Source organism: Erinaceus europaeus, chromosome 6, assembly GCF_950295315.1.
Source record: "Erinaceus europaeus chromosome 6, mEriEur2.1, whole genome shotgun sequence".
Lineage (NCBI taxonomy): Eukaryota > Metazoa > Chordata > Mammalia > Eulipotyphla > Erinaceidae > Erinaceus > Erinaceus europaeus.
In genome coordinates, this window is record NC_080167.1 from 483,396 (window position 1) to 497,585 (window position 14,190).

At 63.4% G+C, this 14,190-nt stretch overlaps 2 protein-coding genes and 1 long non-coding RNA gene across 5 annotated transcripts; 1 reads left to right on the forward strand and 2 right to left on the reverse strand.

Annotated features, from left to right (window-relative positions):
• Positions 1-143: 143 nt before the first annotated feature.
• Positions 144-4,183, reverse strand: NOC4L (nucleolar complex associated 4 homolog). Of its 2 annotated transcripts, none has more exons than XM_060192703.1 (15): positions 4,006-4,183; positions 3,815-3,935; positions 2,575-2,678; positions 2,388-2,495; positions 2,148-2,297; positions 1,976-2,075; positions 1,856-1,890; positions 1,693-1,743; positions 1,512-1,623; positions 1,377-1,437; positions 1,192-1,302; positions 960-1,120; positions 721-803; positions 535-648; positions 144-293 (listed from the first exon to the last, which is right to left on the reverse strand). In XM_060192703.1, the coding sequence occupies exons 1-15, from the start codon at positions 4,132-4,134 to the stop codon at positions 174-176; spliced, it is 1,560 nt and encodes a 519-aa protein (XP_060048686.1). In that variant the 5' UTR covers positions 4,135-4,183; the 3' UTR covers positions 144-173. The 2 variants fall into 2 exon arrangements, with proteins under 2 accessions (XP_060048686.1, XP_060048687.1); XM_060192704.1 differs by having other exon boundaries at positions 4,015-4,180.
• A 138-nt stretch (positions 4,184-4,321) lies between these two features.
• On the forward strand, positions 4,322-10,784 carry DDX51 (DEAD-box helicase 51). 2 transcript variants are annotated; one of them, XM_060192705.1, is made up of 15 exons: positions 4,322-4,675; positions 4,778-4,987; positions 7,744-7,894; positions 7,970-8,115; positions 8,442-8,513; positions 8,602-8,708; positions 8,781-8,889; positions 8,963-9,111; positions 9,184-9,370; positions 9,448-9,563; positions 9,661-9,777; positions 9,880-9,981; positions 10,053-10,116; positions 10,191-10,325; positions 10,410-10,784. In XM_060192705.1, exons 1-15 carry the CDS (start codon positions 4,355-4,357, stop codon positions 10,434-10,436), a joined length of 2,013 nt encoding a protein of 670 aa, XP_060048688.1. In that variant the 5' UTR covers positions 4,322-4,354; the 3' UTR covers positions 10,437-10,784. The 2 variants fall into 2 exon arrangements, with proteins under 2 accessions (XP_060048688.1, XP_060048689.1); XM_060192706.1 differs by having other exon boundaries at positions 4,322-4,655; positions 4,764-4,987.
• Positions 10,785-11,146: 362 nt separating this feature from the next.
• LOC132539060 (uncharacterized) lies at positions 11,147-12,208 on the reverse strand. The gene is made up of 3 exons (XR_009550350.1): positions 11,775-12,208; positions 11,663-11,687; positions 11,147-11,617 (listed from the first exon to the last, which is right to left on the reverse strand). It is a non-coding gene; the product is annotated as an uncharacterized LOC132539060 (long non-coding RNA).
• Between the last annotated feature and the right edge of the window lie 1,982 nt (positions 12,209-14,190).

The following is a 14,190-nucleotide window of genomic DNA, read 5'->3' on the forward strand; positions in this document are numbered from 1 at the left end:
GATGCAGAGAGGAAGGGTCCCTAGCAGCCCCCGCCCCTGTCTGCATAGAGCACAGCCTCCAGGGAAGTGTCCTGAGAGCACCCACAGGCAGGCAGGCCCTGCACTACCTGAGCCGAGCTCTCTGCCACAAGACCGTTTATTGGGGGGTGTGGAGGGGGGGGGCGAGGGGGGGGTCAGCTGAGCGTGAAGAGCTGAGCGCAGAGGCTGTCCTGCCGTCCCAGCAGGCCTTGTGCCGGAAGGAACTCCAGAGGCACCTGCTCTGGCCCCTTCTTCTCCAGATCCCGCTCGAACATCTGCAGACAGCAAACTCTGGCCTCTGTTGTCCACCTGTCCCCGTACCCCCTTACCCCCCGGCCCGCCCTGCCTCCTCCCTGCACCCCATCAGCCCCCTGCCAGGCCAGAGGTGGGGTGTGACCTTGGTCAGGGAGGACTTAACTGTCCCCCCAGGATTTAGAACGGCCTATAGACCCCACCTGAGACCCCAGCTGACTGTCCCAGGCTAGGAAGGAGAATGAGGGAGTCAGGAAGCCAAACCTCAAAGGCAGTGAGCTCCAGCAGGGGGGCGACGTGGACCTCGGCTGTGGACAGGGCCTGGCTGACCACACTGGCGGCCTTGGACACCTCAGGGTGGTAGTGTCGCTGCAGGGCCTGTAGAAAGGCGTGTCACCCTGCTACAGACTGGGCAGGGCTTCCGGGGATGGGGCTGTGGGGTGTCCTCACCTGCAGCTCCCACAGTGAGCTCTCCAGCGCCCGGCTGTGGGCCGGGTCCTCCTCCAGGGGGTTGTACGGGTCTGAGTCCAGCTCTGCAGGAAGAAGCCTCTATCTGTCCCACCTGACTGCCCACCCCCACAGGACTACCAGGCAGTGCAGTGCCCCCCGCCCCTACCAGCCCCTAGCCGTACCCCCCCCTCCCACCAGGGCGCGGCAGGCGGGGCGGCCTGTCTCTGACCCCCACTGACCTGGGCCGTCAGGCCGGTGCACCAGGGCGCGGCAGGCAGGATGGCGGCGCAGCAGGTTGCAGATGAAGGGCAGGACCAGGAGCTGGGCCTCGGGCGGCGCTGTGAGTGCCAGGCGGGACAGGCGCTTGGCGAAGGCCGCCACCAGGTATGCGGGCAGGTGGCTGGGGGGACACGGGTGTGAGACCCCACCCCGCCCTCCAGCTGCCCCTCCCTAGGCACCAGACACACTCACGAGGACGACAGGAAGAGATCGGCCAGGTGGAAGAAACGGGCGCGGTACTTGACGTGGAAGATGGACGGGTCCAGGAGGCCATAGAGTTTCCGGTAGAAATCAGGGTACTCCCTGGGGGCACAGGCGGTGAGGGGGGCATGGGGTCCGCCCGTACCCACCACCACCCAGACCGGGAAGGGACTCACAGGTTGTGCTTGTGAATCAGGATGAAGAGGCCGTTCAGGGCCAGGAGACTGATGGCGCCCCCTGAGAACAGAGCAGGGATCGTAAGGGGCGTCCACAGCCCCACACCCAGTCCCACCTTCAGGGTACAAGCTCACCTGAGTCGCAGGCACCTGTGAGGAAGTCCAGCATGAGGCTGGGCTGGGCCAGATGAGGCAGCACCGTGTCGTGCAGAATCACCAACACCTTCTTGCAGACACTCAAGGGCAGCTGGGGGAGGCTCGTCAGGGCGCAGCTCCCACCCCTCCCAGGGCCACCCGCCCACACTCCCTGCCCTACCTTATGCCGGAGGAAGGTGAGCCACATCAGCTGAAAGGCCTTCCTGTGCTCCTAAGGAGTGGAGGACATGGGTTGGCACGACAGCAGGGCTCGGCCAGGTGGGGCAGGGGTGCTGAGGGAGAGACCAGCTGTGTGCCCAGTGTCAGCTCTCAAGGCACCTCACCTTCAGGTGAACAACCTTCCACTTGTCCGATGTGTCTAGAAAACAGAAGCAGAGAGTTGCCGAGGGCAGGGGCTGGTGGCTGGGTGCTGAGCGCAGGGTGCCCCTCGCTCCGTCACTCACCTGTGTGCTCCACGTAGAAGCGTGGGGTGTGGCCAGCCTGGCTGGGCAGGCTCACGGAGGACACCAGCGTGAAGGCGTTGTTCCAGAAGGCCAGGGGCACCTGTGCAGCCGAGTTTGAGCCTGCCGCCCCCATCACCTCAGGGTGTCCCCAGGATGCCCGCACCCGGCTCACCTCCGGGTGCCCCCCGGCCACTCGGGCCAGCGCGTCAGTGACCGCCCGCATGGTGTGGAAGCGCACGTCGTCGTGCTCCAGGTGCTCCCGGAAGCGAGCCAGCAGCAGCGAGCGATCCTCCTCGGGCGAGAGCAGGCCGTCCACCACCGACTGGGCAGGGCAGGGCAGGGCGTGTGAGAGCCGGGCCCCTCGCCAGGCCCGGCCTCGCCCCTGCAGCCCGCCCCCCAGGGCGCCCCTCACCCTGAAGAGCCGGTGCGGGAACAGGTAGGCGCCTTCCCACTTGGGCCTCTGCAGCGGGTGCGCGCCCTCCAGCCGCACGAACTTCATGAGCGTCTCCAGGGCCAGCACCTGCCGAGGGACCGCGGCCTGTGTGCCCACCCGACGGCCGCACCCGGCCCCCCCCCTCGGGCGCCCACCCCCCACTCACCCCGACCGGCGCGCGGTGATCCAGCAGCTCCCGCAGGCGGCCGCAGCAGCTGTGGTAGCGATGCCTCATCCACACCCGGTACTTGCGGGTGGCGCCCCCGGACCCTGCGACAGACAGCGGGGCCTCGCTCTCCAGCCTCACCCCCCCCCACCGCCCCCCGCCTCACCCCCATCCCCCGCCCCGCCTCACCCCCCATCCCCCGCCTCACCCCCATCCCCCGCCCCGCCTCACCCCCCATCCCCCGCCTCACCCCCATCCCCCGCCCCGCCTCACCCCCATCCCCCGCCCCGCCTCACCCCCATCCCCCGCCTCACCCCCATCCCCCGCCCCGCCTCACCCCCCCATCCCCCGCCTCACCCCCATCCCCCGCCCCGCCTCACCCCCCATCCCCCGCCTCACCCCCATCCCCCGCCCCGCCTCACCCCCATCCCCCGCCCCGCCTCACCCCCATCCCCCGCCCCGCCTCACCCCCATCCCCCGCCTCACCCCCATCCCCCGCCCCGCCTCACCCCCATCCCCCGCCCCGCCTCACCCCCATCCCCCGCCTCACCCCCATCCCCCGCCTCACCCCCATCCCCCGCCCCGCCTCACCCCCATCCCCCGCCCCCCGCCTCACCCCCCATCCCCCGCCTCACCCCCATCCCCCACCTCACCCCCATCCCCCGCCCCGCCTCACCCCCATCCCCCGCCTCACCCCCATCCCCCGCCCCGCCTCACCCCCATCCCCCGCCCCGCCTCACCCCCATCCCCCGCCCCCCGCCTCACCCCCCATCCCCCGCCTCACCCCCATCCCCCACCTCACCCCCATCCCCCGCCCCGCCTCACCCCCATCCCCCGCCCCGCCTCACCCCCATCCCCCGCCTCACCCCCATCCCCCGCCTCACCCCCATCCCCCGCCCCGCCTCACCCCCATCCCCCGCCCCCCGCCTCACCCCCCATCCCCCGCCTCACCCCCATCCCCCACCTCACCCCCATCCCCCGCCCCGCCTCACCCCCATCCCCCGCCTCACCCCCATCCCCCGCCCCGCCTCACCCCCATCCCCCGCCCCGCCTCACCCCCATCCCCCGCCCCCCGCCTCACCCCCATCCCCCGCCTCACCCCCATCCCCCGCCTCACCCCCATCCCCCGCCCCGCCTCACCCCCATCCCCCGCCTCACCCCCATCCCCCTCCCCGCCTCACCCCCCATCCCCCGCCCCGCCCCCCCACCAGCCCGGGGCCCCCGGCCCGTGCATACTCACCCGCCAGCACCGCGTCCTCCGGGGGCAGCGGGCCCACGAACAGCTCCCCGCGCCGCAGCAGGGCCCCGAACAGGCGGCTGCAGGCGCGCACGGCCTCCTGCACGGCCTCCGGGTCCTCGGCCTGAGGACGGACACATGGCTGCCGTCCAGCTGCCCGCGGCTGGGGACGCGCCCCCCGGGACCCCGCCCACCTGCAGCACCGCCAGGATGTCGAACACCGCGTTGGCCTCGCCGGGGCTCGCCAGCACGGCCTCCAGCAGGCGGCCCAGCCTTCGGCCCGCGCCCTCTGCGCCCTCCGCGCCCTCCGCGCCCTCCGCCATGCCGTCCGGCGCCGCACTGCCGCCCGCCCGAGACGCGCCGCGGGGACTTCCACTTGGCGCGGAGCTGACGTCACCAGCACGGCGCGGCGTGACGCCATCACTCGGCGTCTCGTTAATACGTGCGGCGCGCCCTGACGTCAGTTCAGCGACGGCTCAGGGCGCCTCACGCTGACCTCACCGCCCGCGCCCGTCGTCATCTCTGTGCGCCGAGCCCGTCGGCATGGCGCTGTTTCACATCGCGCGGTACCGGGGCCCCGAGGCGGCGGAGGCAGACGCGGACGCGGACGCGGACGCGGACGTGGGGGCGCAGGGCCGGGCCCGCGCGCTGCTCGAGCGGCTCCAGAGCCGGGCGCGGGAGCGGCAGTGCCGAGAGGCGCCGCAGACCCCGGATCCTCCGAGCACAGAGGCGGCGGGGAGGCGGCGGCGACGGCCGCGCAGGAGCAGGGGCCGCGGGGCGGCTGGGAGCCCGGAGGCGCCGCCAGGGAAGCGACTGAGGGTGGACGGCGGGGCGGCGGGGCCAGGTGGGCGCCGAGAAACCGGGGTTGAACCCGGGGAGGGTCGCGGTGTGGGCGCGGCCCGGGGTGACCTGGGTCCATCCAGATGCGCTGACGGCTCCTCACCGCCGCCAGAGAGCAGCGAGGAGGCGCGGGGGGCCGGCGCCGTGCGAGGAGCGTCCCCCGGAGAGGGGCCCGAGACCCCCGGAGAGGAGCCCGAGACCCCCGGAGAGGAGCCCGAGACCCCCGGAGAGGGGCCCGAGACCCCCGGAGAGGGGCCCGAGACCCCCGGAGAGGCTCCTGGGTCCCCCCGGCGCAGCCTGGTGCTCGGGGGCTTCCGCCGGATCCGGGCCCCCAAGGTGAGTCTGGGCATCGCGAGCCGGTCCTGCCCGGCTTTTCCGCTAAGCACCCGCGCTCTCGGAAAGCCTCGGTCTCTGCTGTCCTGACAGCTTTTCTCCTGTGGCCGGGACACGACTTACGGAGTAGATCGCCCGGGCTCGGGCTGTGGCGGCGCCGGGGGCCCCGTGGGTGGGTGCCGTGCGGTGCGGTGCGGTGCAGGGAGGCGGCTGGGTGTTACTGCGCTGTCTCGAGCCCGGGTGAGGTGTCTGCTCGCTCGGTAAGGAATCACTGTCGTCAGCCGGTGAGATCACTGCCTGTTAGCATGTGCAAATGTACAAGAAGTTGTTCTGCCACGATTTACCCGGCATTTATCCAGTATTGAGCATGTGTTGCTGTGGAAATGGGACTTTCTTTCTCTTTTTGTTTTGTTTTGTTTTGTTTTGTTTACCAGAGCACTGCTCAGCTCTGGTTTATGGTGGTGCGGGGGATTGAACCTGGGACTTTGGGGCCTCAGGCATGAGAGTCTCTTTGCAGAACCGTTATGGTATCGACTCCTGCTTGAAATGGAACACTTTCATAGCAGTCCAGTTTCTTCTAGGTCAGCGATGTTACTTGGCGATAAGGTAGACGTATTTAGGGCCCAGCAACGTGCATCTTTAGTAGCTCCTGTGGGAATTACTTTGTAATTAAACAGGGTTGGAGTAGGCTTTCTTGTCCGGGTAGCCTGCTGGCACCTACCTGCCTATAGGTTTTGACTTGTTTTTGCAGGGAGGCCACACATGCATCTTCACACGTGTGTGTCGAGTCTTACGTACTAATATTTTGTAGCAGGTCTTTACATAGGCTCGCCAGAGATCTCGTCAGATGCTGATCTGTTCTTGCTTGGTGTTCTTTCTGGTTTTGGCTTTGGTCGGCTTGCTAGACCATGGTTGATGTTTTCTCTCGTTTTCAGTGTTATGGAGGAATTTGAGGACATAGGTGCCCTGTTTTGAAACCTTGATGGAATTTGCTAATGAAGCCACCGAGAGTGTAGAGATGAGCACTATGGTGTCTAACTCCGCTGGGGCCGCGGCTAGTGTATGCTCAGCCCCTTACCTCACCAAGGTAGACCTTTGATGGTTCCTTTTTATCTTAGATGTAGTTGTGCCCCCCCCCCCCATTCTGCAGCCATGATTCTGCTGCATCTGGTGGCAGGTGTCATTTTTCAGATGGACACCCACAGCACGGTTTCCCTGTGCAGGGGGCCCCCGTGTGGCACCAGGGCTCTGGCTTCTCTCACATGGTGGAGTGTGCACTCTGCAGGGGAGCTGTCTCGGGCATCTGGCCTGAACAGAACTTGGGTTTTATTGTGAGTGTATCTTTGAGACACTTAGTGGCAAACCCTTATTAAATTGGGTTAGTTGTATGACTGGTCGTGTGGAATTTTTTTTTTTTTTTAGGTTCCACTTAGAACTAGACATCATTGTGCTATATGTGTTAATGGGGATTGAACTCAAAATCTCATGCTTGAGAGAATGCTACATCCACTGCCTCACCTCCCAGACCATCTTCAGTCAGATCTTTGTTGATAGCTTACACTTTGCTGCTGCTTTTCAGTGGAGGTGAAGATTTACTCATTGCTCTTAGTGGGTGCCGTGCCTGGGTCACTGACAAACCCATGTGAGAAGGGTGACACACAGCATATAGATCTACCTCTGGATTTATTTTCCCTTTTGTCGCCCTTGTTTTTATTATTGTTGTAGTTATTATTGTTATTGGTGTCGTCATTGTTGTTAGGACAGAGAGAAATGGAGAGAGATGGGGAAGACGAGGAGAGAAAGACAGACACCCGCAGACCTGCTTCACCACCTGTGAAGGGACTCCCCTGCAGGTGGGGGGCCAGGGGCTCGAACCCGGATCCTTATGGCGGTCCTTGTGCTTTGGGCCACATGCGCTTAACCCACTGCGCTACCGCTTCCTGGTTTGTTTTTGTTTTTAACCATTATGGGCTGCAGAGACAGCTCCACTCGGAGGATATGTCTTGCCTTACACCCAGGGCTCCTCATGGGAAGTGCTTCACTGGGGAAGTTGGGTGTCGTGTGTCCTAGTCCGCATGACGTGCTCGAGAGCTGGCTGTGCACAGGCTCAGCAGTGAAGCACAAGGACCGGCATAAGGATCCGGGTTTGAGCCCCCGGCTCCCCACCTGCAGGGGAGTCGCTTCACAGGCGGTGAAGCAGGTCTGCAGGTGTCTGTCTTTCTCTCCCCTTCTCTGTCTTCCCCTCCTCTCTCCATTTCTCTGTCCTGTCCAATAAAAAAAAGGGGGAAAAAGGCCTTCACGAGTAGTGGACTCGAACGGACACTGGGCCCTATCAATAACCCTGGAGGCAAGAGATCAATAAAGCTGAAAGTTAAGAGTGGGGGAGTGGGGGTAGGCGGGGGGGGGGGGAAGAAAGAAGAAACGGGGGTACTTCATTATTCTACCGGAGTTGATTTTGTTTAAAAAAAAAAATCATTTATTCCTTTTTTTTTTTTTTTTGCCCTTGTTTTATTATTGTCATTATTTCTGTCGTTGGATCGGTCTGAGAGAAATGGAGAGAGGAGGGGAAGACAGAGAGGGGGAGAGAAAGACAGACACCTGCAGACCTGCTTCACCGCCTGGGAAGCGACTCCCTGCAGGTGGGGAGCCGGGGGCTCGAACCGAACCGGGATCCTCACGCGGGTCCCTGCGCTTGGCGCCCCGCCCGGCTCCCCGCTCTCTCTCGGTGCTGACCGCCCCGCCCGCCCGCCCGCCCGCAGCCGCAGCCCTTCCTGCCCGCCTGGCTGGCCGAGCCCCGGTGCGTGGAGCGGAGCGTGGCGGCCGGCCTGGCGCCCCTGGACGCGGTCCCTGAGCTGCACCCCGAGCTGCGGCGCCGGCTGCGAGCGCAGGGCGTCGTTTCCTTCTTCCCAGGTGGGTCCGGGCTCCTCGGGGTGGGGTCCTGGCATCTGGGTCCGGGCCCGCTGACAGACAGACAGCCGTCCACAGTGCAGGCCGCGGTCATCCCCGCTGTGCTGCGCGGCGCGGCCGGCGGCTTCCTGGCCGGCACAGGCGGAGTCCTGCCCCGCGACCTCTGCGTCTCGGCGCCCACCGGCAGCGGGAAGACCCTGGCCTTCGTGATCCCGGTCGTCCAGGTCAGAGGCCCCGCCCCTCACCGCAGCCCCGCCCACGAAGGGCCCGCCCCTCACTGCAGCCCCGCCCACGAAGGGCCCGCCCCTCACCGCGGGCCCCGCCCACGAACGGACCCGCCCCTCACTGCAGCCCCGCCCACAAAGGGCCCGCCCCTCACTGCAGCCCCGCCCACAAAGGGCCCGCCCCTCACTGCGGGCCCCGCCCACGAAGGGCCCGCCCCTCACTGCAGCCCCGCCCACGGAGGGCCCGCCCCTCACTGCGGGCCCCGCCCACGAAGGGCCCGCCCCTCGCCGCGGGCCCCGCCCCCACCCCACCCTGTGCCCCCCAGGCCCTGTTGCACCGCGTGGTGTGTCGCGTGCGGGCGCTGGTGGTGCTGCCCACCAAGGAGCTGGCCCAGCAGGTAGGACCCCGGCGGGAAGAGGCGCCCCGGGCTGCAGGGGGGTTGGATGGGGTGCGCACCCCGGGCGGGCCTCTGACGCCCCGTGCAGGTGAGCAAGGTGTTCAACGTCTACACGGACGCCACCCCGCTGCGGGCCGCCCTGGTCACCGGGCAGAAGTCGCTGGCCAAGGAGCAGGAGAGCCTGGTCCAGAAGACGTAGGTGCTGGGGGCGGGGGTCCTCGGGGCTCGCCCGCCAGCACCGGGTCGCTCACCGGCCGCCACCTGCAGGCCCGACGGCTTCCGCTGCCTGGCTGACATCGTGGTGGCCACGCCCGGCCGCCTGGTGGACCACATCGACCAGACCCCGGGCTTCAGCCTGCGGCACCTGCGCTTCCTGGTAGGCCTGGGGGGGTGGGCTCCGGGCTCCCCTCTGCTCGGCAGGGCCCCCTCAGCCCCTCCGCTCCCGCCAGGTCATCGACGAAGCCGACCGCATGGTGGACAGCATGCACCAGTCCTGGCTGCCCCGGGTGGTGGCCGCAGCCTTCCCGGAGGCGGCGTCCGACCACGGGCCCCCCGGGCTGCTGCGGCGTGGGCTGCCCCGGGCCCCCACGGCGGCCAGGTAAGCGGGTGGGGGGCCGGCCGGCTGGGAGGGGGCCTGTCTGTCCGGCTGAGTCTGAGTACCTGCCCCCAGCATCTGCTGGCCCCAGATGCCACTGCAGAAGCTGCTCTTCTCGGCCACGCTGACCCAGAACCCCGAAAAGCTGCAGCGGCTCGGCCTTTACCGGCCCTGGCTCTTCTCTGCAGCGCCGGGCCCTGGCGTGGACACGGATGAGGACGGGGCCGGTGCCGGCAAGTTCGCCTTCCCTGCAGGGCTCATGGTGAGGGGCGCCCTGGGTGACGGGGCGGGGCGGGGTGGGCGGCTGGGAGGGCAGCACCCGCTAACCCCTGCCCCCAGCACCACTACGTGCCCTGCCGCCTGCGTGACAAGCCGCTGGTCCTGTTGCACCTGCTGAACCAGGCCCCGGACGCCCGCGTGCTCTGCTTCACCAACTCGCGAGAGAACGCCCACAGGTGCGTGTGCCCGCTGGGTTCGGGGGTGGTGGCCGACCTGACCACCTCCCAGATCTTCAGGGGTGACACCTGCCCCACCCCCCACCCCCACCCCCAGGCTCTTCCTGCTGGTTCAGGCTTTCGGGGGGGTAACGGCTGCCGAGTTCTCCTCACGCTACGGGCCCGGCCGGAGGAAGGCGACGCTCAGGGAGTTCGAGCAGGGCAGGACCCGGCTGTGAGTGGGGGTGGGGGGTCGGGACCCTGGTGTGGGGGGTCTGGGCGCAGGTCTGCTGTGGGGAGGGCTCTCAGCCCGGCCCCTAGCCCCGTGTCCCCGCAGCCTCATCAGCACGGACGCCACAGCCCGGGGCATCGACGTGCAGTCCGTGCAGCTGGTGGTCAACTACGACGCCCCCCAGTACCTGCGCACCTATGTGCACCGGTGAGCAGGGTGCCCGTGGGCGGGGCTGCTGGGGCCCACAGAGACTCCACTGAGACCCTCACCGCTTGCAGGGTTGGCAGGACGGCCCGGGCGGGCAGGAGTGGACACGCCTTCACGCTGCTGCTCAAAGTGCAGGTCAGGGGCGAGGGGTGCGGGGCGGGGTGGGGCCGCTCGGTGGCAGTGCACGTCCACCCAGAGCGTCTTCCCAGGAGCGGCGCTTCCTGCACATGCTGGCCGAGGCTGGGCTGCCTGAGCTACAGCGCCAGGAGGTTCGGGAGGAGCTGCTGCGGCAGCTGGAGCCGCGCTACGAGGAGGCCCTGGCGCAGTTGGAGCAAGCGGTCAAGGTGGGGGCTGGGGCGCTGTCACGGTCATGGGGGAGGGCGCCCTGCCGGGATTGGGGCCTCACTCTTTCCCCCTCTGCCCCACAGGAGGAGAGGGCACAGAAGGCCGCCTGAGGGGGGGGGCCCCGCGCCAGCACCCCGGAGGACTGCCCCGCCCACAGGAGCCTCAGGAGGGCGAGGCCCCAGTGCCACCTCGCGGGCTCTGGTTAAAGCGGCCCCAGAACTGGCAGCTAAGCGTCATGCAGGGTGGGGTGTTGTTTCCTTCCAAGCCAGCCTGCCTGCCGCTGTCTGGGGAAACACCCTCGAGGCTGAGAGACAGCATAGTGGTTCTGGAGGGACTCTCCTGCCTGAGGCTCTGTGGTCTCAAGTTCAAGCCCCAGCACCTCCATCAGCCAGAGCTGAGCAGGACTCTGGTATCTCTGTCTTTCACTAAAATACTAAAAATGTAAAGAAACATCCTCTCGATAGACGTGCCCAAAATGAGCTATATCAAAGAGGAGAAGAGAAAAAAGCTATGAAGAGGGATTAGGGTTAAGAGCTAAGCGTGCACATCAGAGCAAGGACGCAGGTTCAAGCCCCCGGTCCCCACCTGCAGGGGGAAAGCTTTGTGAATGGTGAATGCAGCTGTCTCCCTCTCTCTCTCTATCTCCTTCACTGTTTCTGGCTATCTAATAAGTAAATAAAGATAATAAAAAAATCTTAAGGGCAATAAAAGGGAAAATAAAAGATTTAAAGAAAAAAAAAGCTATGAGTAAATTTAGTTTTCAGAAGTGGTGAAGAGGTCTGCTGCAGGCGTCTCTGTCATATCAAATCAAATGGGGGGGGTGGCTGCTGGGAGCCAGGGGTTGTAGCGCCGGTACCGACCGAGCCCCAGCGATAACCCTGGTGGCAAAGACAAAGCAGCTGTTGGGAGTCCAGCCCATAACCTGAGCGAATGTGGCTGATGGGCTCCCAGGAGCTCTTCTGTCCCCTGGCGGGCGTCTTCAGGCCTCGGGAGCGGACTCTGCAGCTTTGCGAGCGCTAGAATGAGCCGAGGGCGGCACCTGGGGTGGGGGTGGGGGGGACTCACCTTCATCCATGCAGTGAGAGGCCCGGACCAACTTGTGGACCCCAGTGTCACCAGGTCCCATGAGGCACTTTGGCCAGATTCCGAGTCTGAGAAGATCCCATTTCTGCTTGAGATGAGAAATCAGAGGGCTGGGCAAGTCGGCGGCTGGACACTACCCCCAGGAGGACAACCCTATTCTGACCCGGGCAGGGAGCACTGAGCACAGTGCTGAACTGATACTGCTGGCCTGCCCCTCACCCTGCTGGCCTGCCCCTCCATGGACCCTGCTGACCTGCCCCTCCATGGACCCTGCTGGCCTGCCCCTCACCCTGCTGACCTGCCCCTCCATGGACCCTGTCCCTCCATGGACCCTGCTGACCTGCTCCTCCCTGGGCCCTGCTGACCCGCCCATCGTCCCCAGGCCTCCATAGCAGCCATGTTGGCGCCAGGACACTGGCACAGGCAGTTTGCTGAGCTGCCCCCATCCTCGTCTCCAGAGAGGCACAGTTGTCCCTCGTCTGAAATGAGAAGCAGGTGCTGAGGCGGCTGAGGCCAGACTCACGCTGGAGCCACTACAGGCAGGAGGGAGAGAGCCAAGAGGAGTCAAAAGAACGGACGTTGGGAAGCTGGGAGCCTCATTCTGTACAGAAAGCTGAGAGGATGCTTGAGGCCCAGAAGCCAGCTCCACTGGGAATCTAGGCAAGGAAGCTGGTCCAGGTTGTAAAGGAAGAAGCGGCTCTGAACCCCAACTCCATCAGGACCCGGAGAGAGAGGAAGAGAAAAGGAGATTGGCAAGTAGTAATAAGTGTAGGTGTGACTTAGGAAGAGAAGAGGGGGCCAGGCGGTAGCACAGCGGGTTAAGCGCACATGGTGTGAAGCGCAAGGACCGGCGTCAGGATCCCGGTTCGAGCCCCCGGCTCCCCACCTGCAGGGGAGTCGCTTCCCAGGCGGTGAAGCAGGTCTGCAGGTGTCTGTCTTTCTCTCCCCCTCTCTGTCTCCCCCTCCTCTCTCCATTTCTCTCTGTCCTGTCCAACAACAACGACAGCAAAAACAGTAACTACAACAATAAAAACAAGGGCAGCAAAAAGTGAATATTGAAAAAATACTGGAAAAGGGCAAATATATAATAATATATAGTTACAGAAATAATAGTCAACACATATCCATGACCTTGGGAGAACCACCGCAGTTTCCAATAGAGGGATTGGGGACACAGAACTCTGGCAGTGGGAACGGTGTGGAATTGTGCTCCTTTTATCTCATGATTCTGTAAATCAATATTAAATCACTAACAAAAAAGAATTAAGTCTTCCTCAGGCAAATCAATCTAAGGGGCCAGGTGGTGCACCTGGTTGAGCACACATTTTCACTATGCAAGGTCCTGGGTTCAAGTCCCTGCTCCCACCTGCAGGGGGAAGCTTCATGAGCGGTCAAGCAAGTACTGCAGGTGTCTCTCTTCCTCTCTTCTCCCTCAGTCTTCTCTCAGTTTACCTTTGTCCTATCAAAGATATTAGGAAGAAGAAAATGGCCACTGGGAATGGTGGATTTGTAGTGCTGTCACCAAGCCCCAGCGATAAACCTGAAAAAAAAAAATCTATACAGAAAATTCCACAGAATCCACAAAACACAAGTACTTGAGAGCAGGGGTAGACAGCATAATGGTTCTGTAAAAAGACTCATGCCTGAGGCTCCCAAGTCTCAGGTTCAATCCCCCACATCACCATCAGCCAGAGCTGAGCAGGGCTATGGAAAAAAAAAAAAAGTACTTTTTTAAACCAACAAACTCAGGAAAATACAAGATCAATGAACTGTTTTCACAAACTAAAGTTTTTAAATTTAGGATTATACAAACATCCTTATGTTTAAAAAATATTTATTCCCTTTTGTTGCCCTTGTTTTTATTGTTGTAGTTATTATTGTTGTTGTGTTGGATAGGACAAAGAGAAATGGAGAGAGGAGGGGAAGACAGAGAGGGGGAGAGAAAGACAGACACCTGCAGACCTGCTTCACCACCTGTGAAGCAACTTCCTGCAGGTGGGGAGCCAGGGGCTCGAACTGGGATCCTTACTCGGGTCCTTTGCACTTTGCGCCACGTGCACTTAACCCGCTGAGCTACCGCCCAACTTCTTATACAAACATTATTAAACACTTAAGGATGGGGGCCAGGCTGTGGCATACCGGGTTAAGCGCACATAGTATGAAGCTCAAGGACCCATGCAAGGACCCTAGTTTGAGCCCCTGGCTCCCCACCTGTAGGGGGGAAGCTTCACAAGTGGTGAAGCAGGTCTGCAGGTGTCTCCCTCTCCTCTCAATTTCTCTGTCCTATCCAATAAAATGGAAATAATGGCCCACAGGAGCAGCGTTTGTAACGCTGGCACTGAATCCCAGCGATAACCCTGGAGGCAAGGAAACCAAGAAAACCATGTAAGGATGAACCTGGTAAAGACAGCTCTTATACACACTCAGTAGTACCACGGAGAGGAAACCTCTCCCTTCTGGTTTGTTTTTTACCCAGAGCACTGCTCAGCTCTGGCTTGTGGCGCTGGGGACTGAACCTGGGCTTTGGAGTCTCAGTCTGTTTGCAGATTCCTGAGCTGTGTTCCGGGTACTCCTAAAAGAGCTTCAAAGGGGCCACACGCAGATCTGGGAGACTGTCTCTCAGGACCCAAACGTGGGCCCTGGGCCCACAGAATCTGAATTCCCGTGTCAGCTGTGAATTTGTCAAAATGAAACATTCTTCATGGTGCTTCTAACTTTGCATGAGATGTGTATTTGTGAAGGGCCCAAGGGGGTGGGGAGGAGGGCACTGGGTGGAGGTGA

What these genes read in the sequence shown, in the direction of transcription:
- NOC4L (XM_060192703.1), bottom strand. Translation starts at nt 4,134, where the DNA reads ATGGCGGAGGGCGCGGAGGGCGCGGAGGGCGCAGAGGGCGCGGGCCGA. An exon ending in GGAGGACGCGGTGCTGGCGG is followed by an intron (nt 2,679 to 3,814) that starts GTGAGTATGCAC and finishes TGTCTGTCGCAG; the next exon opens with GGTCCGGGGGCGCCACCCGC. An exon ending in ATCACCGCGCGCCGGTCGGG is followed by an intron (nt 2,496 to 2,574) that starts GTGAGTGGGGGG and finishes GTCCCTCGGCAG; the next exon opens with GTGCTGGCCCTGGAGACGCT.
- DDX51 (XM_060192705.1), top strand. Translation starts at nt 4,355, where the DNA reads ATGGCGCTGTTTCACATCGCGCGGTACCGGGGCCCCGAGGCGGCGGAG. An exon ending in CCAAGGAGCTGGCCCAGCAG is followed by an intron (nt 8,514 to 8,601) that starts GTAGGACCCCGG and finishes CGCCCCGTGCAG; the next exon opens with GTGAGCAAGGTGTTCAACGT. An exon ending in TCGCGAGAGAACGCCCACAG is followed by an intron (nt 9,564 to 9,660) that starts GTGCGTGTGCCC and finishes CCCCACCCCCAG; the next exon opens with GCTCTTCCTGCTGGTTCAGG.